Raw genomic sequence first — 25,754 nt, 5'->3', positions numbered from 1 at the left:
GCAATTAATTGCAGTTCATCTAAAAACCAACAAAACAAAATGTTACTGCAAGAGCTGCGCAAATTTTTCAAACAATAGGCCTTGCGCAGTGTAACCAGCTTGCAAATTTTGCCACTAGTGTACTTTGGTATATTTTTCGACGTAAAAAAGTATATTTTAAAATTCAACTTGCGGTCACGATCGCGCGGGCAGTCGAAACAAAAACATCGAACGTTGCGGTCGGTGAGCGCATGCAGCGCAGTTAATACGAGAATTTAATATGAAATTTTAGTTAAATAAACAAGACACTCTATTGAAATACGTCAAGTGTAAATTCGGGTGTGAGGACAATTTCGCCTTCTTTGCAGCTGTTTTAGCTGCACAGCAGCGCACTGTATCGAACAACAAAATTTATTAACGGAAATTGGCGCGTTTTTTATTAGTGAGCGTGTCAAAAATTCAAGTATTCTTTGTACACATTGTTTGGATTTGTTGTGCTTGTTAAATTTGCCAAAAACGAAAAACCCATAAAGTACACAGCATAAGCACCGGCAAAGCGGCTCCACGACGGCGCAACAACAACGGCAAAGACGACAACAACAACAGCGGCAACGACAATAGCGGAAGCAGCAGCAACAGGTAAGAAGAGCATATCCGATTCATATTTGCCCTTTCTGGCGTCAGGTTCAATCTGTTATCTGTTAGACTTTGTTGTTGTTGTTTTCACTGCTTCTCTTTCCTGTTTGTATTTGGCCGTTGGCGAATCGATTGAGCTTGAGCTTCAACTTGGGCTGGGTGCGATAGACCAAAGACCAATCGATAAACAAAGACACAAAACGTGACCATGAATTATTGACTGTGTGCGTGCGAATGAGAAAGGCGTGAAAGAAAGAGCAAGAGGGGCGCGCAATCGCGACATCCTCATCTTCTTCACCCCCAACAGACAAATGTTAACAACAACAACAACAACAACGCATAGAAGTCACCACCAGTCGCAGCTGCCGTCTCACCCGCACACACACACACTCGCACAACACATGCAGTGTTTGCTATATATAGAAATGAAACAGGCAAAAGAAACAGGAAGGTTTCGTTCTTTCGTTCTTTTCGAAAAACTGGCAAGATAGATTTCTGTGTGTCCGACGCAGGCGCAGACTATAAAAACATTAAAACTCCAGCCAGGGCCATTTTAATTGAGTGCGGAAATGAACAAACATTTGTGTAAGGAGTAAATGTCCATTTTCTGATGCCAGGCACATTTCGTTTAATTATGTTCCATGGAAATGGAACTGGAAACGGGAATGTGAATGTGAACGTGACAACGAGCTTCATGTAAAACGTAAGCGTGACAAAAGCTGAATGGCTTTAAGCGAGCTCCTTACGCATGCGTTGACATCAAAAAGCTGAAATACTTGAAACTGCTTCACGGCGAGCTTTTTAAGCATATCACCGATATTTTTGCAAGCCAATTAACGGGTTTACTCGTTTGTGTGTGCTTATGTGTTTGTAAAGTTCATTGTTGTCAGTCACCCTCCACCCTCGTTTGCGATCCGTAAAAACGAGTCGTAGGCTGCACGCGCCACACAGCTGACAGCGTACACAACACGTCGCGTCGTGTTCTGCATGTGATCGTCAATTGTTTGACACGAAGATCCTTTTTTTTTGTTGTTGGTCGACCTGGGCGACAGCTGTCCAACAACAAAAAACTTGTACACATGGATTTACCCAACATTTGTTGGTCACAAACAACAATAGAGTTAGATCTGCGATCTGCGATCTGCTGCGAGCCGAGCTCGTTAACCCAACACCCCGCCCTACTATTTATTCTGTTAGCTTAATCGGCCCCGAAACTCAAACCCCAATTTTAAAGTGCAAAATTTGCATATAATCAAAAGTGAAACAGCTGCTGATGCTGACTGCAGTGAAAGTTCATGGATTAATTACCGCTTTTGTTTACTAGACCTTTAAGATTAGCATAAGTTTTTCTTATGTTCGCTTATTTTTTGCATCTTGGTTTCGTTTTATGCGGCGATCGTATCAAATCAGACTTCCGAACTGGATTTACCTTATCTGTTTTTATGATCTTGTGTTTTCCATTTGCATTTCGAGTTATATCACGATTTATAACGGTACCTCTTGGAAATGTATCTGCATGGGATTAACATTGAAAGCCACAAATCATGGTTATAAATTAATCAATTAACTGTGCTGACAAATTAAGTTCAATTTCTAGGCTTTTCCTTTCGATCCATGTGAATTTCCGCATACAGTCATTTGTTGGCCAAATATAAGTATCTTTATTCTGTCCCAGCTGCAGCAGGGTAGATAACACGATAAGATTAATAAAGGGCACATGATAACAGAACTGCACGATTCACTTGACAGCAACAAAACATGAAATACACTTTCGGTATGCAGTTACTGAGAAAGTGGAGCAAAAAGTGTAACCATTTCTTAATTTTGTTTATGCAAAAGTAGTACAAAACGTTTGACCATTTTTATTTGAGTTATATGAAACTAATACAAATATTAAATAAAAGTCGAGCTTCATTATATAGAAAAATATGAAATACACATTTGGTATGCAGTTACTGAGAAAGTGGAGCAAAAAGTATGACCATTTGTTTATGTAAAAGTAGATCTAGAAGCATAACCATCTTTATATTAGTTATATGTTAATAATACAAATATAAGATAAAGGACGAACTACATTATTAAAAAAAAAAATTAAATACATTTTTGGTATGCAGTTATAAAAGAAGTGAAGCAAAAAGTGTGACCTTTTTTTCCATATTACTGCAAACAGTTATAAATTTAACGCTATAGTCAATCTAAAAATTTGATAATTTTCCTGATATTTTCTATAGAAATGGTTTACTGAAATTGCAAATGCAACTCCTTAAAAAGTCATACAGAAAGTGTGACCATATTTAATTTTGTTTATACAAAAGTGGTGCAAAAAGTTTATTTATTATATTTTTATTTTTATTTGAGCTATATGCAAGTAATACAAATTTTAAATAAAAGTCGAGTTTCATTATTATTCAATATTCTACTATTCTATTCTTCTATACTAAACAAGTGAAGCAAAAAGTGTGACCATTTTTCTATATTACTACAAAAAATTATAATTTTAACACTTAAGTCAATCCAAAAATGTGATAATTTTGCTGCTATGTTATATAGAAATGTTATATTCTGATTTGGTATGCAACTCCTAAAAAAGTGAAGCAATAAGTGTGACCATGTTTCTTTAAAATACATAAAATCAAGCTACGTTTAATTTTATTTAAATTGCTTTTGTTATTAAGTCTAGCAGGCTGCTCTAAATACAAATTCAATCAAATTAAATGATGATTTAAATACAAATTCAGTAAAAAATGCAGTTTTTATAAAACACTCGCAGCTGTTGATTCGTTGACAGACGTTATTCATCATCTGTGAGGCATTAAAATCATTTTAATAAATTGTTTATTTTCATATTTACTTTGTCGAAAAGTGCACTTGGTAATTTGTGCCACATGACTGTCGGCAAAACATATGGAAAATCTGTGAACATATGTGGAGAGCAGCCAGCGAACAAAAAATGGATGTACATATAAAAAGACAACTCTGAATAAATGCATACTCATAAGTTATGAGTCCCCAGTGAATCCATCAACATTTGAGGCATTGGACTCCCCACTGGGAAATGTTGTTGTTGTTGTTGATGTTGCTTCAGTTGTTGTACCAATGTTGCTCCTGTGGCAATGGGGGAAATGGGGCGTCTTGTGTTGTTGTATAGGAAATGGCTAGCGATAATTGTTTTAGCTTTTATTTTTCAATTGTTGCTTGGCTTTTCCTGCTTTCCTGTTTTTGGTTTTAGTTTTAGTTTTTGTCTGCATTAATTGGTTCCACTTGCGCGACGTTTAACGATCGACAGCAAACGAAAACAAAAATCTTGAAAACTTTGCTGCACAAAGTCGTTGAACTCCAAGAGTGCAGGATAGTTTTGCGTTGCAAGTTGCCATAATAATGTGTGTTTGGTCTTCTCCTAGCCAAGCGACCTGCATTTGGTAACCAAAAGCAAAAGTCGGAATCCAAATCTAAACTAAATTCAAAACTAAACCAAAATAAAAAAGAGAAAAAACAGACTCGAACTCGTTTTGGTCGCTGAGTTTTGCGCATGCGCAGCGTTTTGTTAGCCCCTTTACGGTACAGTGAACCTTAAATGTGCTCCCCTTCCCGCTCCTCCCCACTCCTCCCTTCTACCCAACTCCCTCCGCGCTCATGTTCCTGTGACGTTTGGGCCATAAATTTTACAGCTGCAGCAGCGTTTCTATTGTTGCAAATGTAATTGCTTTTCAAGCGTTTCCTCTGCCAAGAGATTGTTTTTTGTTTTTGTTTTTTTTGAGGCACAATCACAGGTTCGGCTAGTTAGCCGAATGACTCATCAATGCTGACAGTGCTGATTTTCATTTAATGCTGGGGCAACCATTATTATTATCCATGTCCAGAACGAACCTGAAGCCAAAAGCTTTGAGGGGGGCAGCTGCAAATAATTCTGTTGCAAAACAAGTTGAACTGGTTGTTGTGCGTTGTTCGTTGTTCACTTGCCACAATTGGAAATCCATGCAACAACTGACATTAGCAGATGCATCTGGATTGCTGTTTCGAGTTGCTGCCGCAGTTGCAAGTTGCAAGTTGCTGCTGCTGTTGCTGCCCCCGCGCTGCACATTGCGAACCTGTCGCCTCCTGGACACAGACACCGACACCGTTAGCGTCCCTCTCAGTTGCAGTCGAGTTGCGCTTGACTGGTTGAACTTGATATTGAAAGGCATGGTCAAAGAACTCACCATACCGTGAAAACGGGTTTTTATTTTATTTTTTTATCAGCATCCCATTCCTCTCACCATTTTACCATATATAGAGAATCTCTGCTCCGTTTCTCTCTTTTGTTTGTTTGTTTTTGGCACCGTTTTTGTCGCCTTTTGCACAAAAGCATTTAATCAAATTCCATTGAAATTCTTTCGTTTATTAGTTGGCCAAGTTCTTTGCGCTCTTGATGTAATCTTTCAAGACGTTTCTTTGTGGCTTTTAACTACTGCAAAATGTCGCAATTATTACACAATTTTCATTGTCTACCACTTTGATACTCGCTTCGCTTCTTGGTCTGTATTTTTTATTTCTTGCCACAAGCAATTTGAATTGTTTTTCCACCGTGGAAGAATTGTGAACAAGCTTGGCTAGCTTTTGGGTTATGAAATTATGGCAATTGTCTGGCTTTGTTTCTGTGTTTTTTTTTGAATGTAATGCAATCTTTTTTTTACCTTTTGTATGTTTGGGGAAGTGTCACGAATACGAGTATAATAAGTAGGGTAGCAAATGAAATGGGTCACAGAGGTAAAGTGAAATGAGGAAAACGCAGAGAGTGTCGCAATAAAATGTCACGTGTCGTGGAAAATCGATTTAACCCATTGGCTGAAGATACTCTTCAAATGCAATGATTGAATAAAGATTGTTGAATTGATTGCTCAGCTCTCTCAGCTCGTCGAATTGTTTTTAATTTATCTAACATCATTTATGATCCCCCCTCCCATTGAATTTATATCAATTCATTCAGAGTTGCATCATGCAATAGATCATCAGTCAAAGTTTCAAGATGAATGCCACATTCAACATTTCAACAAATACAAAATACAAAATACAAAATCTCAATCTCCAGCTTGACAAATTGATTTTCTCAATTCATTAATTTATTTTGATTACGATGCGATTATAGCGCCCTGACTAGACTATCCCAACTTTTAAACAGTTATTTGCCTGACTTTAGTCAGGTATTTGATTGCGCAATGCAACAGAATACATAACAAACAAAGCACACGCCAAAGCAATAGACAATAGACAGCATAACGAACAAAACACACATTATTAATTATTCAGAGTCAACGGCACTTGTTGGCCCTTTTGTTGTTGTTTGAGTTTTTGGTTTGAGTTTTTGGTTTTGAGACTCGAATACGAGATTGCCTTTTGGTCAACCGGAAGGTGTGCGGCCCTCGCAAATGGTAGAATAACAACCATTAAATAACCGTTTTTGGACAGCTAACATGCATTGTTGCAACTGCAACAACAAGCGGCGATTGCAGCCAAGCAATGAATAGTTAATTATGACTCACCTTTTGAGTAATTACAGTAAAAGCATATGATTGCGGCTATTGTTCAGAACAAAAATAAATATTCTATGCTCTGTCTAATTGAAAATCATTGTTATAACTTATGGCTTAGATTTTTGTTCTTACGCTCTTTCATCAAGTTACCACAAATATATTTATTAAAATATTAATTACATTAAAAGTAAAATTTATCAATCAATTATTTTAGTTCACCATAATTATTCATACTAAATAAGAAAAAGTGTTTCTTAACCTCTAAAAATGTGTATTTAATATGCTACCAGCACCATTAAACCCTAAAATTATGCAGTAGGTGAAAAATTTAAATATTATTTGCATTCAAAAAATTTAAAAAAAGAATATTCCAAATTGTCAGGTGTGGGGTTCGAACCCACGCTCTCTCTCGAGAACCAGAGCTTAAATCTGGCGCCTTAGACCGCTCGGCCAACCTGACTCGTTGAGCGAGTCGATCCAAACGTGCTACATAAGCAGCACAGCTGTCACTGGCAGCCAGCATTGTGGCATTGTTGTTGCTTCGTATTCATGAGGGGTGTGTGTTTGTGCATGAGAGAATCAACTAAATTTTCGGTCTAAGGGGAAATACAAACACACAAACTTGAGTGTTTGTATGTATATAGAAGTGTGTTGTACTCCAACTCTAATTGCAGCATCGCTTTAAATTTAGTGATTGCATTTAGTAATTAAAATGATTTTTTTGTTACCTCTCCCTCTCTTTACAATTAGCAATTTTGGCTATTTATATTTTATCGCGCTCGCGTATCGAAAGTGCTTTTTGCAAATTTTTTTTTTTTTGTGTTTTGTATTTGAAAGAGAAAATCTAAAGCACACAGCTGTTGGGCATTCTACAATACTCACACTCTCTCTTTCGGTGTTTAGCTCGTTGACGCTCTCATTTTCGCGAGCAGCCCTCGAAACTAGAAACATACATACATACATGTATTATGCACACTATCTCTTTCCCTCTCACCTTTAGCTTTGCTAGTACAAATTGGTTGGACATAAAAAGCTTATCGGAAAGCTTTCAAACGCAATCAGCTGCATCGCTCTAGCACTTGTTCGAGTATGCTTGTGAGATTTGTTTGCTTGAGAAGAAAAGCTCAAGTGTCAGAGTTCACATAGTTCACCCACATATTGAGGAGATGCGATATTGTAAACAAAGTTGGAGCCTGTCATGAAGCAGCACTCGACTAGAGCAGCACTCAAGCAGCTGTTGCTGCTGCTGTTGCTGTTGGAATAACTCAATTTTCGCAGTTCAAATGAAAGAAATACCCGGCGGGGTAAATTATGCCGGAAGTTGTTATGTCATGCCAAGCTGCACTGTCATTGCATTGTTGTTGATGTTGCTGTTGATGCGTTGGATCTTTCTTTGTGCGTTGCCTGCATTTGGCTTCCTGGTGGCGGCTGCACTTCAACGGAGTGTTACAAATATACATCTACTTTAGTACGCCATTGTGTTTGGGCTTGTTATTGGAGCATAAACAGAACGCGAACTGACTTTCATAGGGCGTCACGCAAATGGAATTATTACTGTGCCACCCACACACAGACACACTAAACAATTGTGAGATTCTGCGCAGTTAACGACGCTGAATATCGTTTACGATACCATGCAACAAATAATAACAACCCCGAAAAATCGTAAACGAGCATCCTGCTTTCGCAGACTCCGCTAAAAACGCATCAGTGCAATTCGTGAGGTCGTCGATTGCAGTCGCAAAACCCGGCACGTGGCTGCCTTTTTTTTTCTCCGTGCGGGTCATTCGGGGTGGGGTGCCAAATAACTCGGTTACTGGGTGAAACATACAGCAACAACAACTAACTCGAAATCTATATGCAGATAGAATGCAGTAAACACGTAGAGACAGACGCCTTAGATACAGCTTCCAGATATTGTAGCATATGGCGCATTTCTCAATCTTGAGTCTCATCTGTTTATCGGATTTTATTGCTGATTTGTTACCGCGTAATGTAGGTCAGCAATTGCAATTGCTGCAAATTGTGCAATAAAGTTTCTCACTTTTCTTTCCACCAAAGAAAAGAAAATCTAATTAATGCACGGAAATTGAATTGTAAAATCGCAGTGCGAAAAGCGAAAACAAAAGCGACCAGAGCAGAGCTGGCAAATTATCCAACATCAGGTTAAACGTGCGAAAGTGTAATGAGGAACGAGAAGAAGAAGCAAAGTGTTTAATCGATAGTGAAAATCAAACAAGTTTGCCAAGCAAACCTCGTTCGCTAACGGTTGCCAAGCCCAAAACACAAATCATAATATCAACAACAACAACTATCTGTTTGCACACATACTCGTTTAGTATACAGAACGGTTTCAGACCCAGGTCAACCCCCTCAAAATACTTGCTTAGTCCAAAGTGCACTCAACTGCACTAAGAGCACCCTTCTTCGTTGATAAGTCAGTCATCAGCCCCTTATATTGTGTGTGTGTGTGTGTGTGTGTGTGTCAACCCTCATAATGGATTTCTATACGAACCACAATAAAGAACGACACGATCCAAACTCCGGTGAGTTTCATTATTTTCATTTTAGCATTGAATTAATTGACGCAACTTCCATAAAACTTAATCTAATCACTCGATCATTGGGTCATAATACGAAACAAATACATATGAATGTTTGCTGCAATTAACTTCTAGACTAATAATAGATAATCGCACATAAAGGGCGTTATCTAAAGAAAAAAAAAATGTACCCAAGAAATTGCATTGCTCAAATGAAAGTGCATTTTCTTAAGTAATTTGAGATTTGAAATAGAAATAATATTATAGGAATATAAATAATTTGATCTTGTTAGGAACATAACATAAGATTTTGTTAAGGAAAAAATCTCAAAGGGAAATTTTAGATATCAATTTGCTAATTTAATAATTTTTAATTATTCATTAGAATATAATTTATACATATTTTTGACCTTATTTACATGCTTCATAGAAAATATTTTTAATAACAAAACTAAGCTGCATTTAGAATATTATATTTAGCTAACTGGCTAATTTTGTAAAGCTAGCTAAACTATGCTTACAAATCATTTTATTCTATCTATAATTAATATTATTAAGTTCGCTATTAACAATTTAAAAAATCCTATAATTTGTGATATATTATAGTCTATAATTTTATTAGCTTTTTATAAAGATCAAAATGTTTTCAATTTATGACGTTTTTCTTACAATTGTGTGCTTTTTGTTTCTTGTTCAATTTTGGATTTTTAAATTTATTATCGCTGATCGTCTGGTTGCAATCTTTATACGATGTTTTATTTATCGGTCGAAAAAGAGAACAATGCAATTCAGATAACAAACATTTGCCAGCTGCATGTCCAAAACTTTAGACAGGTTCAACGCCTGCTTAATCAGCAACTTCCACAATATGAAACGCATTGTCGCAAAAATTGCGACTTTGAATATCTACGCAGCACGTTAGGCTAATGTTCGTGCCTTCAATTACAGTAATAAGTGACTATCACGCAACCTGGACAGTCGACTGATTCACTGAGATAGTTGGTGGGTGTTGGGTGTGTGTGTGTGGAAAAGGGCGAGACGATAAACATTGCTCTGATGATATCACCATTGCCCCACACACACACACACACACACACAGTTGTAAGTTATAAAACGCATAGAGTAAATCAGGAAGACATCACTCTGTGTGTGTCTTTGGCTAATTGGACCTATGGGCGCTGGTCAAAAAGTCTTGATGTGCACGTGTACTCGTATTACGTATACGACCTGGTCAAACCCAAGCACAAGCAAGCATAAGCTGATTCTCAGGGTTCAGTTTCAGGTTGAGGTGTCAACGCAGTCTTTAACATGGCATCACATTTCATAAGCCTTTTGCCGTTCGTCTTCGTCTACCGTTTTGCAAATGACTTTGCTACTTTTTCCCCTTGTTTCTTTCACTCTCTGTACAAACGTTGTGAGTGATGTTGAAGAGAAGCCGCAATCTTGGTCTTGGACACATATTTGCACCGTTTGCTTTGTGTGCCCATTGTCAATGTCGCCCTCAAGCACTTCCTGCGTCATCAAGTCGTTTATGCTTTTTTTTTCGTTTTGTTGCTTCTTCATATTTTTCTCTCGTTGCAGTTGCAATGACTGCTGCCTTGCCACACTTGGTTGCTTGGCCTGAGAGACTCGAGACTCTCTGTGCTGCTGTTCAGCATTTTCATTTCCATAGCCATAGCCATGCAATCTGGCAGAATGCAGCTTGGCAACTTCGTCTTCGTCTTCTCTACATAAACGGCCATCAAATGTGGCATTCATCTCACACTCACACACACTCACAGTTTTCTTGTACTTGTCGTCTCCCTGGTGTGGCTGCTGCTCATAGGCAACTTCATTTATTTTTTGTTTCCTTGCGCAATTTGTAATTTATGCCGACGTCTCATGCTGAGGAGCGCAAAAGATTTCAAGAGCCCAGACAAATTGTAGGCAACTCTTCCAAAGGCGTCGCAACGTCATCGTCATCACCATCGTCGACGTCGTCGTCGTCGTCGTTGCTGACATGCATGCAAAAACAGCTCAAGAACAAAAGTTGAACACATGCAGCATGACTAGCAGCATACCCTGTAAAAAGTTGGAGCAACACAGTGAAAGAAAATCTTGAATATGCAAACTTTATAATCCTAAACAACTTTAAAGAAGGTTTTAATTTAAAAAAAAACTCGAAATAACATCTCAATCTTCAATCATAGTTTTGATTTTTAAAAAGTCTTGTTTTCAGATCGTAAATTTCTCAAATTCCAGAACTTTGTTGGGTTTTTTCCTAATATAATAGTAATACAAAAACAACTAAACTTAAAAAAGATTTAAAAGAGTTCATTTTTGATTTATTTAAGCGAGATAGAAATATCTCAAGTTAAGATTAAACACTTTTAAATTAAAATTGAAAAATGTTTCATCTTGACTTGAGATATTTCAATTTTAATTTAAAAATGTTTCATCCTGACTTAAGATATTTCTATCTGGGTTCAGTTTTGAAAAGAGTATAAATGAATTTCATAAATGAATTAAGAATTATTTTGGAATTTCGGTCTTGATTTTTTCTTTTGGGTTCAATTCAAGATTGTTTCTTGCTTTTAGCATTTCATTTGTTCTGTGAAGTAATAAACAACCTTTCATGGAATCTTTCTGAATCTCTCCACTAATATGCTCCGCTTTTCACACTTACAGGGTATTTCAACTGCATTTGAGTGTGTTTTTTTTTCATTTGTTTCTCCCAGCTTGCGCTCTGCATCAAGATTATGTTAAATTGCCTGCAAAATTGTTGTTAATTTGCGTTGCACATTATAAAGCGATTTCAGCCATATGCATAGGCCAAGTTCCACTTTCTTTTGCACAAACTGGGCTAATTGTGCCATGGATACATTGTAGTTAATGGTCTGGCTCAATTAATTCAACGATATCATCATCGCTCCTCCAAGTGTTTCTCAATTATTATGGTGCAAAGTGAATCAAATACAAAAACAAAACAAAAAATGCTTGTTATGCTCGATGATATCTTTAATGCTAATGCTGACAAATCCATAAGGCAATGTCGTGAAATCGTGACACATTCATATTGCTGATATGAACATAACATTCGAAATATTCAAATATTCCATGCCATTGATAAAGAGCTTTTAGAGTGTCAGGCATTAGAATAACATTAAAGAAAAGCGGAACCTGGTGTGTCATCTATGAGAATGTTTCTGTAATTTTCTTTTGTATAATTGTAAAATCGGTTAAATGGAAATCTCAGAGACACAAATCGATGAAATGCGTTGCCATAAATGTCAAGACGCTAAACGGACAACGTCAATTACTCCCACTGTTCCTATCTTATTCAGCCGTCATCAGTTCTCTCGCCTCAACGAATTGATGTAGAAACGAGCAAAGACAACAAAAAAAATAAACTTGTTTAACAATCATTTAATAATTTAGCACTTTTGCAAATTTCATCTTAATTTATGCGGGAAGAAGGGAAATGCCATTGTTTCTCCCTCTCTCTCTCTCGCTCGCTCACCCAAAAAATAACAAACAATATATTTGAAATCGTTTTTCAGTCGCCGAACAATTACGAACCTAAAATCCGAACCTAGCGTATGCAACATTAACCCAGCGAACTAAATAAATGAATTTCACCTTGACGCCGTTTTTGCTCTAAAAACAATTCACCAACGTCATTGTCTTTGTTACCCCAACAGCGTTTGCGATTGTGTGTTTTGGATTGTACTACTATTGTATGTAGTATGTTATATTAGAGGGCAGACAGACAAACTAATGTAAACGAGAGCTTTGCGGTTTCCAATGTAAATGCGAATTCAAGTAGTATATCCCATACTCAGTACAATATTTTGCTGTTGCGAATTGACTAAAAAAAAAGCAAGGTCGACATTGTTATGGGTCGCTCGGCGGTTTCCCTCTCGCTCTCTCCTCTCTGTTCTCTGCTGTCTCGGTCTCTGCACCATGTCAACACCTACACGGTTTGGTGGAGCTGTGCTTATCAACGGCACGACGCCCATGAGTCAACGCATGACCAAGAAAGGTAACCAGCAGTAAATAGACAAAAAAAAAGAACTACAACAAAACTGAAACGTATAGCAAAAGTAACAGAAATTGCCACAACGCGACAACGTCAGCGTCAGCGAATGGGAAGAACAATAGCCAACAGTGACAAAAAAGAAAGAGAGAAATATAACCGAATGCAGAGAGTAAAGCAGATGCGGGTGCGGTAGAGATCGAGGAACAAACAGGTAAAGGTTTAATAGCTGAGAAATGCTCAACAAGAACTGACTGACATAAAACACCGGCCTAGCCTAGCCCGACCCGGCAATGCCGCAACATTGCCAACAGAGCGGCAAAACGGCCTTAATGACTGTTACTCGCTTTGCCTAGAGATAAAGCCAGTCACAAAGAGAGAATGAGAGAGCGAACACAAAAGAGAGAGAGCAAGCCAATCAATGTTGATTAGAGATGAGCGCGTGTCAAAGGTATTGTTATAAATGGGTGTAATTCGTGTATCGTAAGGTACGATATTCGCTGGAGTAAGAAAAATTAAGTTCGTATGTAGTGATACTTTAGGAATTTATGATCTCTAAACCGATATTGTTGAAATATTAAAAGATTGTTCTAGGTCTCGAAAGAACAGAAATTTCGTAATACTTATTAGCTGTAGACAAAATTTGTCGTAAACTATTCTTAATTACTATTCTTTATTACCAAAATAGCATTGAAATATTTATGTATATAGTAAGTTCATTTTTGTAGTCTATGGCAACAATGAATGTTGGGATAATGATGTGAATATGAATGATACATAATCCATTCAAATGAAATTTTTATATTTGTTATTTGCAACACTATTTTTAAAACTAGGCTTAAAACTGGGGTAATTTTTAACATTCACCTAATCGTAAAAAGAAAAACTTCGAAGCCAATTATAACCACTTGTAATGTTTTAAAATTAACTGTAATTCGTAATTCGATGAGTTACAGCTACACATATATTTAATACAAAATATTAATTTACTTACACATATCGTTACTCGTGTCACGATAACTCCTCACGCTGTCACCTCTAGCTGGAGAGTAAACTCACCTGGCTGGGATCGTCGACGAGGTTCGCATAGCAGTCGCTCAGTTGCTTTTGTGAACTCTGACGACGCGGCTCTTAACGCAGAACGTTTGCTACCTACACACTACATCGAGTTACCTGTTGTCTAGTGTTAGTGTTAGTGACGGTGGCAGTTGATAAGATTTTTCACTTTGATTGCCATTTGCAAATCCCCCATTTAATTACGTTTATTAAGACAAATGTTCAAATCGTGATTTCCATGTAATTAATTGTGTGTGCTTTTTGTTTTTGCTAATTCTTACAGTGCGCAAAATGTTGGAGGATACCCAGCTTGTATGGGTAAGAGATCCGGCGGATGGATATATACAGGGTCGGATTACGGAAATTGGCAGCAAAGAGTTTGAAGTTACGCCCATAGATCGTAAATTCCCGAAACGCACTTGTCACTACGATGATATACACTCCTCATGTGATGGACCACAGGATCACGATGATAACTGTAAGTGCAAACAACGATATTACGATATTACTTACCATCAATATTTACACATGAAAAAGTGTGCATGTCAGTGTATGTGGATGTGGATGAGTGTGCAGGTGTTGTTCCCTTTGTTTTTTCGGGGACTTTATCTCTAGTTTGTTTTTGGTGTGTGCGTTTTGAGTGAGTCGTTCGTTGTGATTACATAAAGTATAGAGAATCGTTTTGGATATGAATGCCGTGTGAATGGCAAGAGTTTCTTTCAGAATTGTTTATCCAGTAAATACACAAGTCCATCACCAGCGTCAACTGCAACGAAAAGACAATATAGTGCAAAGAGATAATGTCAGAAATTCTGTGGAATCAGAAACAGAATCAGACTCAGAATCAGAACCATAAACAAATATGTATTGCAGCAAAAGTGTTTCATGAGAAACTTGAATTTGATATACGATTTTCATGGTAAAAAAAGTGCCCTAAACTTTCAACTATCCGAATCGGAATCGAAGTCGGAATCTCACGTGTGTATTGTTCTGCTCTACTTTTCGGTTAAGAGATCATAAACCTTTATTTCATAGTCTTGGTTGTCGTGAGCATCCAAAACCCTTGTCGTTTGATCGTTAGCTACGCTTGCTTGAAACAGTTAAGCGGTAAAGCACTTAAACATAACCCCCGACCCCGACCCCGGCGACGAGTACAACTCGACTTCGAATCCGGAACCCCCCGGGAGAAAGTTAACTTGTTGTAACAGAAAACCAACAGATTTTTAATGTGCACATGTTTTGTTGCAAGAATAATGAGACAACTTACGCCAAATTTCATTTCCAGGTGAACTTATGCTACTCAACGAGGCCACATTTCTGGACAATCTGAAAACGCGTTACTACAAAGACAAGATCTATGTATGTTAATATATCTATTTAATACCTGTATTTTGCTAAAACTAGTATTATATTTTCTGCAGACCTACGTGGCCAACATACTCATTGCTGTGAATCCGTATCGTGAGATCAAGGAGCTCTATGCGCCGGATACCATCAAGAAGTACAATGGACGCTCGCTGGGTGAATTGCCGCCGCATGTGTTTGCCATTGGTAAGTGGCGATGATTGATGACTAACTACAAGACTGTCAATCATAACTCTCTCTCTCTTTCTCTCTGTTTTTCACGTTTACAGCGGATAAGGCCATTCGCGACATGCGCGTCTACAAGTTGTCGCAGTCGATCATTGTGTCGGGAGAGTCGGGTGCTGGCAAAACGGAGTCCACCAAATATTTGCTCAAGTATCTGTGTTACTCACACGACAGCGCCGGTCCCATAGAGACGAAAATATTGGATGGTAAGGCAACATTTGCTGGAAGACTAGACATACCTTAAATCCTGATATTATTATTTAGTTTTATATTTATGATTTGTGTATAAGAACTAAGTTCTAGAATACAATATTGTTATCTGCAATTTAATAATTAGCTCTATTTTAAACAGCTTATATCTCTTAAGTCGATTTATAATTTACCTTTATTTACTTATTGAATTAGAATTTAGAATTTATTTAGAATACAATAATTTTATCGGTAATATATTTCACAAGATTTCTTTAGTATATTTTTCTTATGCTTAATTTATAATTAAGAAAAATTACTAGTTAGAACAATGACTTCAATGCCAAAATATACATTTTGTTAATATAACAAAGTTCGATTCATTTAAGATTACAATTTACTCGCTCATAACCGACTAAGTTTATATCTTTCTAAGTTCAATCAGCACATAAACTTCCTGTCAATAAGCTTCTGTCTTTTATATAGAAACTTATAAGATAAGATATAAGATATCTTAATTAATTTGCAACATTATTATAATTATTAATATTACGTTTTTACGCTGAGAAATTTAAGTTAATCAGCCTAATTTGTACAGCCATTATAACCTTTGTTGCTTACAAACTTTTTATACTTTGTTGTAATGATTCATTTTCTCTCTCTCTCTTTTAGCCAATCCCGTGCTGGAGGCCTTTGGCAATGCGAAGACCACACGCAACAATAACTCTTCACGCTTCGGCAAGTTCATTGAGGTGCACTACGATGGCAAGTGTCAAGTGGTGGGAGGCTACATCTCTCACTATCTGCTCGAGAAGAGTCGTATTTGCACCCAAAGCGCCGAGGAGCGTAACTATCATGTGTTCTACATGCTGCTAGCTGGCGCTCCACAGCAGCTGCGTGACAAGCTAAGCTTGGGCAAGCCGGATGATTATCGAGTAAGTTTCTGAATTATCGACATACTAATCAACTGTCTAACAAATTCTCTTCTTTTAGTATCTCTCTGGCTGCACGCAGTACTTTGCCAATGCCAAGACCGAGCAGCTAATACCAGGGACTCAAAAGTCGAACAGTCATCAGAAGAAGGGACCGCTCAAGGATCCCATTATCGATGACTATCAGCACTTTCAAAATCTGGACAAGGCGCTGGGTCGCTTAGGACTCTCTGAGACCGATAAAATGGGCATCTATACGCTGGTGGCAGCTGTGCTGCATTTGGGTAACATCACCTTCGAGGAGATACCCGACGATGTGCGTGGCGGTTGTCAGGTGTCCGAGGCATCGGAGCAATCGATGACTATCACCAGTGGTTTGCTGGGCGTGGATGAGACCGAGCTGCGCACCGCTTTGGTGTCACGCGTCATGCAGAGCAAAGGCGGTGGCTTCAAGGGCACGGTTATCATGTAAGCACCCAGAATTTATAACGAAAATGTTCCTTGACTTATTACTGTTTGCTTGCAGGGTTCCTCTAAAGATCTACGAGGCGAACAATGCACGCGATGCCTTGGCCAAGGCCATCTATAGTCGCCTCTTCGATCGCATTGTGGCTCTGATCAATCAGAGCATTCCTTTCCAGGCCTCCAACTTTTACATTGGTGTGCTCGACATTGCGGGCTTTGAGTACTTTACGGTCAACTCGTTCGAGCAGTTCTGCATCAATTACTGCAACGAAAAGCTGCAGAAATTCTTCAACGATAACATCTTGAAGAACGAACAGGAGCTGTATAAGCGCGAGGGTCTCAATGTGCCCGAGATTACGTTTACGGACAATCAGGATATTATTGAACTGATCGAGGCCAAGGCAAATGGCATATTTACGCTGTTGGACGAGGAGTCCAAGTTGCCTAAGCCATCGCCTTCGCATTTCACCGCCGAGGTGCACAAGTCGTGGGCCAATCATTATCGTCTCGGTTTGCCGCGTTCTTCGCGCCTCAAAGCGCATCGCACGTTGCGTGATGAAGAAGGTTTCCTGGTGCGTCATTTCGCTGGCGCCGTTTGCTACAACACCGAGCAATTCATTGAGAAGAACAACGATGCGTTGCACGCCTCACTCGAGGGTCTGGTGCAGGAGTGTGAGAATCCATTGCTCAAACAGCTCTTCCCATCAGGCAGCAACACTTCGGTGCGTGGCAAGCTCAATTTCATTTCCGTTGGCTCCAAGTTCAAGACACAGCTGGGCGAGCTCATGGAGAAACTCGAGCAGAATGTAAGTTTGGCAACATAATAGACACAAATTAGAGTTTGCAAACTGATTTATTTGTTGCTTGCAGGGAACCAATTTCATACGTTGCATCAAGCCCAACAGCAAAATGGTTGATCGCCAGTTCGAAGGCAGCTTGGCGCTGGCGCAGCTCAAGTGCTCGGGCACCATATCGGTGCTGGAGCTGATGGAGCACGGTTTCCCGTCGCGTGTACTCTTCGCCGATCTCTACAGCATGTACAAGTCGGTGCTACCTCCAGAATTGGTATCACTGCCAGCCCGCACATTTTGCGAGGCAATGTTCCAGTCGCTTAATCTGAGCGCCAAGGACTTTAAGTTCGGCATCACCAAGGTCTTCTTCCGGCCGGGCAAATTCGTAGAGTTTGATCGCATTATGCGTTCCGATCCCGAGAATATGCTAGCCATTGTGGCCAAGGTGAAGAAGTGGCTGATACGTTCACGCTGGGTCAAGTCTGCGCTCGGTGCACTTTGCGTCATTAAATGTGAGTTGAAAAAGAGTGAAGTGATAATCCTCTTATTGTTAATCTCTTCTCCTCTGCTCTGCAGTGCGCAATCGCATTATTTTCCGCAACAAGTGTGTGCTGACAGCACAGCGCATTGCTCGCGGCTTTTTGGCACGCAAACAGCATCGTCCTCGGTATCAGGGCATTGCGAAGATCAACAAGATACGCACCAACACGCTGAAGACCATCGAGATTGCCAACGGCTTGAAGTTGGGTCGTGATGAGATTGTCGGCGGTGTCAATGATATCTACAGGCAAATTGATGATGCCATCAATAAGATCAAGGTGCGTTGAACTGCATTTTAGTTTCTAGTCAGTCTTGCTAATTTAAGTGTCTTTTGCCTCCAGCAAAATCCTCGCATTACACAGCGTGAAATTGATTCCATGTACACGGTGGTCATGGCCAACATGAATAAGCTGACTGTCGATCTGAATACCAAGCTGAAGGAGCAACAGCAGGCCGAGGAGCAGGAACGTTTGCGCAAGATTCAAGAGGCCCTGGAGGCAGAACGTCGTGCCAAGGAGGCCGAAGAGCAACGTCTACGCGAAGAAGCTGAAAACAAGCGACTGTTAGTATTCATTATTCATAAGCCATGAGGATTTACTTACATTTTATGTTATTATACAGCAAAGTGGAAATGGAAACCAGACGCAAGCTGGCCGAGGCACAGCGTCTGAAACAGGAGGAAGAGGATCGTCGCGCTGCGTTATCGCTGCAGGCACAGCTCGAGAAAGAAGCCAAGGACGATGCCAAGTATCGTCAACAGCTCGAACAGGAGCGTCGCGATCACGAACTCGCTCTGCGTTTGGCCAGCGAATCCAATGGCCAGGTGGAAGATAGTCCACCTGTTATACGCAAGTATGTTTACTGCTTTATTATATTAACATTAATAGGAGAGTGCAGGAAAATAGGAGTTTAATTGTTTATGGTGCAAGAAGTTAATGCAAAAATGGAGAGTGCAGGAAAATAGGAGTTTAATTGTTTATGGTGCAAGAAGTTAATGCAAAAATGGAATAAACTTTGAAGAGGGGCTCTCAAATGAATTATTTTACAGATTATTAAACATTACTTGAGTTTAGGGATTGTATATATTTGGCAGTTCAAAAACATTATATTTTTAAAATATTTATATTTAATGAACGAACAGAAACTCACCAACTTTTTCCCCTCCCTCTCACGCAATCTTACCAACACAATTCACACACACAATCCCCAAAAAAACACACAAAAACACACAACAAACCAACCAACAAAACACAGTGGTGGTCTCAATGACGCGTCTCCCATGGGTTCCAACAAACTGATCAGGTATAGCACGCTATTTAATTTTAAATATCTTTGTTGTTTCTTGTACAAAATTGTAATTGAAAAAAAAAAAAACAAATCTCTTTTTGCTTTCTAAAAATGCTTTACACAAAAACTAATTGGACTATTTTTCAACACTACAACAATAACAAATTGGACTCTGTATATCTTTAAAACGAAATCCAAATCTTTACTTTCTACTTTATTTCTACTTTTCTATATTCTTTATTAAACAAGTTTTTCACAAGTTGTGTCAAACATTGCTTCGCGATATTTAAATAAGTGAGTTGGTGCTGGTTTTTGAAAACTTTTAATAAACTAATTAACTAACTACTAAATTACTAATACACCTATACTAAAACGAATACAGTCAAAACTATTCACACTAATTAAAGCATCCGTTTTAATAATAATAATCGTATTTGTATATTGGCTATTAGTTGTAGAGCTGTTTGAAGCTGTTGTTCAACTTTTGTATAATAAGCATTAAATCCCATCAATAACTCACTTTTGCGTACGCTTTTCAATATGCTGACATTTCTTATATGCTTACTAATCTTAAAAATTTAAATGTAGATCGGAGAATGTGCGTGCACAGCAGCAAGCATTGGGCAAACAAAAGTTCGACTTGTCCAAATGGAAGTATTCGGAACTGCGCGATGCTATCAACACGTCCTGTGATATTGAACTACTTGAGGTAAGTTTGTGGACTATATAATTTCTTTAATCTTTTACTTATATGACTTACCTTTGTAGGCCTGTCGTCAAGAGTTCCATCGCCGCTTGAAGGTGTATCATGCCTGGAAGGCAAAGAACCGCAAGCGCACCACCATGGATGAGAATGAGCGTGCTCCACGCAGCGTTATGGAAGCTGGTAAGTTAATACCTAAAAATCAATTTTACATAGTTCTGAACTATTTTATGTTGTCAGCTTTTAAGCAGCCGCCAATTGTGCAGCCCATACAGGAAATTGTGGCGGCTCAGCATCGCTACTTCCGCATACCCTTCATGCGAGCCAATGCGCCTGATAACAGTGAGTAGATTACTCAAATTTATATTCTATTTAAATTAATAACTCAACTCCTTACTTTAGCTAAGCGTGGCTTGTGGTATGCCCACTTTGATGGCCAGTGGATTGCCCGGCAAATGGAGCTGCATGCTGATAAGCCGCCAATTTTGCTGGTTGCCGGCACCGATGATATGCAGATGTGTGAACTGAGCTTGGAGGAGACGGGCTTGACGCGTAAGCGCGGTGCCGAAATACTTGACCATGAATTCAATCGCGAATGGGAACGTAATGGGGGTAAACCCTATAAGAGCCTGGGTGCTAAGCCCAATGGAGCGGGCATTTAAACACAACTTATGCAAGCCAACAATGTGTGAACCGTAACGAAACGTTAGGAACAAATGCAAAGAAAATCAAATCTGCCGTTTGTCGATCGATTATGATCGAGTAGACAACAAAAATTCTCAGTCTTAAAATTTTATAATATTTTTGCAAACACTTTTTGATAAAGACCACGTCCAAAATCTTATGGTTCTAAAAATGAATGATTATTACTATTATTATACGTGTCGACAGTTCTTTTATAAAACAACAAATTTTTAATTTGCATATGGATTTCGTTTTAATCGCCCATTAATCCGGCTGCTTGTTGGAGCCTTCGCGTACATTTACATACGTACATACATACATAGTAGCATGCATACAATATGTAAGAATTACATACATGTGTGTATATTTTTTCAATTAATTAAGTGAATGTGTAATACGATAAAGTAAAAAAACGGAAACGGCAAGTTGTATTTAGTGTCTAATGAAAATCTATTTAAATGTGTATTTACATAACTGCATATATTTTACAGTATTTTAAATTAAACATTAAAAGCTCGAAATCGATGTGTTTTATTTTAGAAATGAATACTTTATGTCATGGGTTTGATTGATGACATATTTGTTGCCATCCGAATTGTTATTAATTATACGAAATAAATCGAATGGAGGAAAAAAGTTGTTGCCTACTTTTAGGGGCACAATTTAATTTTTGGCCAAGGAAATGGGAAAAATCACAAAAATTAGGATAACTCGGAAACCAAAAGGACGATTCGATTGTCCTTTGGACTGTCGCTAGTACTTATTAAACCAAGTTGGTAGACACATGAATTGTTGGGATCTATACGAATACGGCTGAGCTATGGCTAATTTTCTTTATGTTAAAGAGTCCTTGTAACTTTGTTGTTTTAAGGACATTCGTCCTGGGGCATGCATATTTCACTTTTGTATGATGTAAGCTATTTTTGCACCAAAGGATATTGCAATAGTCCTTCAAATGGCTGAGTTAGCCAGCATTTCTACCATTTCTAGAATATTTTCTATGCCTACCCCTTGACGTTTTTTCAAAAATTTTTTTTTAAATAAATTGCAAATGTTTTTATGTTAATTGATAGTTTTCTTCTTATAGATTACAAAAAAATATGAGTTTTGGTGGTACTTCAAAAAATGATTTAATTAGAGCATAAAAAAGTTGATGTTTTATCAAAAAGCAGGCAAATTTTAGCTTGTGCTTTTCTCGTTTTACTTACCCTTTTAATTTAAAAACGTTTCTTATTCTCCAGGCTACATTTTTGATTTGTTTAATTTACAATATTAACTATGATAGAATTTAATTAAATTTAGTTGAAAACCATCTTGCTTTCTAACGGAAATTCACTGCATCAGCTGTTTTACTTCCGACTCGATTATTATCGATAACAGTGATAACCACAAACCGATAACTACGCACTGCTTGTCAGGTGGCAACTACGTTGCACGTGGATTATTTGTTTACAACGATGTCACGCAAAACATGGAACTCGCTGGACAAACCGCCGCTTTCCGAGCCCGTGCTCGAAGTGGTCCAAAGCTTTGGCTTCGAGCTGATGACGCCAGTGCAAACAGCAGCTATTCCACTGCTGTTGGCACGCAAAGATGTCTCCGCCGAGGCAGTGACAGGCAGCGGTAAAACGTTAGCGTTTCTTGTTCCCCTGCTGGAGATACTGCAACGACGCCATAAGGAGACTCCGTGGGGTGCCAAGGAGATCGGTGCACTTATCATCTCACCAACACGTGAATTGGCACGTCAAATATCCGAAGTGCTCGCACAATTTCTAGAACACGAGGAGCTGGAGCACTTGAATCAACAGCTGATTGTGGGAGGCAACAGCATCGAAGAGGACATAGTCAACATAAGGCAACAGACGCCCTGCATATTGGTGTGTACACCCGGACGCCTCGAGGATCTGTTTCAACGCAAGGGTGATGACTTAAATCTGGCAGCACGTGTCAAAAGTCTTGAGTTCCTGGTGCTCGATGAGGCGGATCGTCTGCTCGACTTGGGCTTCAAGACGAGCGTCAACAATATACTTGGCTATCTGCCACGACAGCGGCGCACCGGGCTCTTCTCGGCCACACAGACCACCGAGGTCACAGACTTGATACGCGCTGGCCTGCGTAATCCTGTCCTGGTTTCCGTTAAGGAGAAGGCTTCAGTGAATACGCCAGCACGACTGCAGAACTTTTACAAAATTGTGGAGCCGGAGCAAAAGTTTCTGACGCTACTGCAGTTTCTACGCTCGCCCACCTCCAACGCCGGCAAAGTGATGGTCTTCTTTCCCACCTGTGCCTGTGTGGAATACTGGGCCGAAGTGTTGCCGCCATTGCTGCCAGGTCGTTGTGTGCTCGGCATCCACGGCAAGATGAAGAGCAAGCGTGCCAACGTCGTGGAACGTTTTCGTAACACAGCGCAATCGGTTCTGCTCTGCACAGATGTTCTGGCACGTGGTCTGGATGTGCCGGAGATTGAGTGGGTAGTGCAATGGGATCCTCCATCGAATGCCTCAAGTTTTGTTCATCGAGTGGGACGCACAGCGCGACAGGGTAACGAAGGTAACGCACTGGTTTTCCTGCTGCCCAGCGAGGATGCGTATGTCAAGTTCCTCAAACTCAATCAGAAGGTGGAGCTGAGTGAGTTGGAAGAGGAATGTGGCGAGGTCTCAACCACATTGCTGCAGTCCACCGTGGAGCAGTTGCATCAGTTGCAGGCAGCTGACAAGGGCATCTATGACAAAGGCATGCGAGCCTTCGTTTCCCATGTTCGTGCTTATACCAAACACGAGTGCAGCGCTATTTTGCGACTCAAAGATCTGGATCTGGGCAAGATGGCAACGGCCTATGGTCTGTTGCAGCTGCCACGAATGCCCGAGCTGAAGAATTATCAAGGAGACGGCTTTATAGCTCCCAGCTTTGAAGTGGATCTCACCAAGATGTCGTATAAGAATGTGCAGAAGGAGCAGGTGCGCAAACAGAAGCTGCAGACGTATGGGGAAACGGGCGCCTGGCCAGGACGTCAGAAGCCACACATGAAGCGCACCGAATCGTGGGATCAAACAAAGAAGGCCAAACTAGATGCGAAGTCCAAGAAGGAATTGCGCAAGGCCAAGAAAGAGCGCAAACGCAAAGCTGAGGCAGGTGAAGCGGGCAACAAACGCAAGCGGAAACAGCAATTTACGCAGGAGGATCTGGATGAGTTGGCCACGGATATACGGCTCTTTAAGCGGCTCAAGAAGAAAAAGATCACCGAGGATGATTACAACAAGGCAATGGGAATTGAGGATGATGATGACTAAAAAAAAGCTCATTGTATTAGTTCAAGATGTGATGTAAATAAATGGAAATGTTTAACTTTTTAAAGAAACGTTTTTCTTTAATTTTAATTGGAGTTTAGGAATTAACTTTGGTTCTTTTATTTAATGAGGGTTTAGTAATTAACCCATCATCATTACAAAAATTAATTAGAAATTCGTTTTTCCTTTATGCAAAAAAGGTAAAAATTTCAAATTATCCCCAAAATTTGTATTTTGTTCGATCCCTTTTCTAAAAGATGTTCGCATATGTCTGTATTTAAAATGTTGGTAGTCTTTATTTAGTACCGTGTACTATAAAAAAAGAATCATTTTTACTCAGGATATCTGATTAAATCATTTTTATTAATTACCTATAGGAAATGCCAAGAAATGTGAATAATGTTCACTCTTTGAATACAGAAATGTTATTCTAAAATTTTTAAAAATGCAAATCGATCTTCATTCAGATCGTATTGAATTTAAATGACTGCACAAAACGATTGCAAAGATAACTAGAATTTAACTAAAAATTTACTTATTTGGCGGCATCTTGATTTGTGGCACCCGAGATGAAGACCAACAGCACTACGGGCACAATATACATCCAATACTTGGCGAAGAAGCCGCGATTATCACGAACTTCGCCACGTTCCCGGGCCTCACGCTCCCTCTCGTATTTCTGAATAAAACTGCCGGTATCGGGTACTGGAGCCAACTCAGCGTGTCTAATGATAACATCAGATCGGAAACGTTTCTCCTTGATTTGTGCCAATTCTTCAGATGAGCAACCTGAACCATTGGGTGTTGGGTCTTGGGCAGCTGTAATTCCGGTGACAAAACCATAGGCATCCAACGAGATCCAGAGCACATCATTGAGCTGGGAAGCGAGCAGACTGCAAGCTTTGCTGGAGGTCAAAAAGCGTTGGGTGTTGCCATTGGGATAGGTGACCGTTGCCTTCAAGCGATAGAAACCATTCTGCTGGCTCAGCGTTTTCAGCTCCTCCAGCTCGCTTTCGCTCAGCTCATTTTGAAGCACAGTTGAAAGTCCAGCATTTAGACTGGGTATGGAGATGTTGCCGCGATGCGAGAAGTATTCAGGCCTCGAGGGAGACAGCGAATGGTGCAAATCAATGCTGATCCAGCTGTCGTGCTCCAAAAAGCCCCAAGAACCGGATAAAATACAGCTCAACAGCACAATTAACGCATAACTCGGTTTTGTCCACATTGTCGTTTGTCTTCTTAATAGCTAGAAATGCAAAGAAACGATTTAATTCGGAATTTCAGTCAATTTAACAAATAATTACTTACAATTTTTTTAACCAGTCATTTAATATTTTCTCAGATGATTTTTAATAGCTATAAACTTATCGATAACCGATAGACGACAGTTGTCAATCACAGCTGATTCAAGCGGGTATGCTTATTAATACTTCCAAAATATTAAATTAAAATTTAATATTTATAAATATTTAGTGATAAGTTTTTACGAGCCAATTATTAGAAAATATTTTACAATAGTAAAATTAAGCTGTAATTATGGCTCTGTT

The 25,754-nt window shown here is 39.2% G+C and overlaps 3 protein-coding genes and 1 non-coding gene across 9 annotated transcripts; 2 read left to right on the top strand and 2 right to left on the bottom strand.

Moving 5' to 3' along the window:
* Positions 1-207: 207 nt before the first annotated feature.
* Positions 208-21,092, top strand: LOC117576575 (myosin heavy chain 95F). Of its 6 annotated transcripts, none has more exons than XM_034261448.2 (18): positions 208-618; positions 14,023-14,217; positions 15,025-15,098; positions 15,161-15,290; positions 15,374-15,535; positions 16,191-16,453; positions 16,512-16,918; positions 16,977-17,721; positions 17,786-18,218; positions 18,283-18,524; positions 18,588-18,808; positions 18,868-19,098; positions 19,501-19,548; positions 19,783-19,827; positions 20,122-20,242; positions 20,302-20,419; positions 20,477-20,578; positions 20,639-21,092. In XM_034261448.2, the coding sequence occupies exons 2-18, from the start codon at positions 14,031-14,033 to the stop codon at positions 20,896-20,898; spliced, it is 3,789 nt and encodes a 1,262-aa protein (XP_034117339.1). In that variant the 5' UTR covers positions 208-618; positions 14,023-14,030; the 3' UTR covers positions 20,899-21,092. The 6 variants fall into 6 exon arrangements, with proteins under 6 accessions (XP_034117339.1, XP_034117336.1, XP_034117341.1 ...); XM_034261445.2 differs by lacking the exon at positions 208-618 and adding an exon at positions 8,457-8,671; XM_034261447.2 differs by lacking the exon at positions 208-618 and adding an exon at positions 13,771-13,868.
* On the bottom strand, positions 6,502-6,585 carry Trnal-uaa (transfer RNA leucine (anticodon UAA)). Its single transcript has one exon. It is a non-coding gene; the product is annotated as a tRNA-Leu (tRNA).
* A 1,221-nt stretch (positions 21,093-22,313) lies between the features above and the next one.
* On the top strand, positions 22,314-24,265 carry LOC117573730 (probable ATP-dependent RNA helicase DDX55 homolog). Its single transcript, XM_034257101.2, has one exon. The coding sequence runs from the start codon at positions 22,378-22,380 to the stop codon at positions 24,208-24,210; it is 1,833 nt and encodes a 610-aa protein (XP_034112992.1). The 5' UTR covers positions 22,314-22,377; the 3' UTR covers positions 24,211-24,265.
* Positions 24,266-24,479: 214 nt separating this feature from the next.
* Positions 24,480-25,629, bottom strand: LOC117573732 (ER membrane protein complex subunit 10). The gene is made up of 2 exons (XM_034257103.2): positions 25,516-25,629; positions 24,480-25,453 (listed from the first exon to the last, which is right to left on the bottom strand). The coding sequence occupies exon 2, from the start codon at positions 25,430-25,432 to the stop codon at positions 24,743-24,745; it is 690 nt and encodes a 229-aa protein (XP_034112994.1). The 5' UTR covers positions 25,433-25,453; positions 25,516-25,629; the 3' UTR covers positions 24,480-24,742.
* Between the last annotated feature and the right edge of the window lie 125 nt (positions 25,630-25,754).

The sequence above is a fragment of the Drosophila albomicans genome, chromosome 2R (assembly GCF_009650485.2).
Source record: "Drosophila albomicans strain 15112-1751.03 chromosome 2R, ASM965048v2, whole genome shotgun sequence".
Taxonomy (NCBI): domain Eukaryota; kingdom Metazoa; phylum Arthropoda; class Insecta; order Diptera; family Drosophilidae; genus Drosophila; species Drosophila albomicans.
This window is presented reverse-complemented; position numbering and strand designations above follow the sequence as displayed.

Coding starts and splice junctions, on each gene's coding strand:
- LOC117576575 (XM_034261445.2), top strand. CDS start 8,623: ATGGATTTCTATACGAACCACAATAAAGAACGACACGATCCAAACTCC. Junction 15,099..15,160: donor ACTACAAAGACAAGATCTAT/GTATGTTAATAT, acceptor TATTTTCTGCAG/ACCTACGTGGCCAACATACT. Junction 15,291..15,373: donor GCCGCATGTGTTTGCCATTG/GTAAGTGGCGAT, acceptor TCACGTTTACAG/CGGATAAGGCCATTCGCGAC.
- LOC117573730 (XM_034257101.2), top strand. CDS start 22,378: ATGTCACGCAAAACATGGAACTCGCTGGACAAACCGCCGCTTTCCGAG.
- LOC117573732 (XM_034257103.2), bottom strand. CDS start 25,432: ATGTGGACAAAACCGAGTTATGCGTTAATTGTGCTGTTGAGCTGTATT.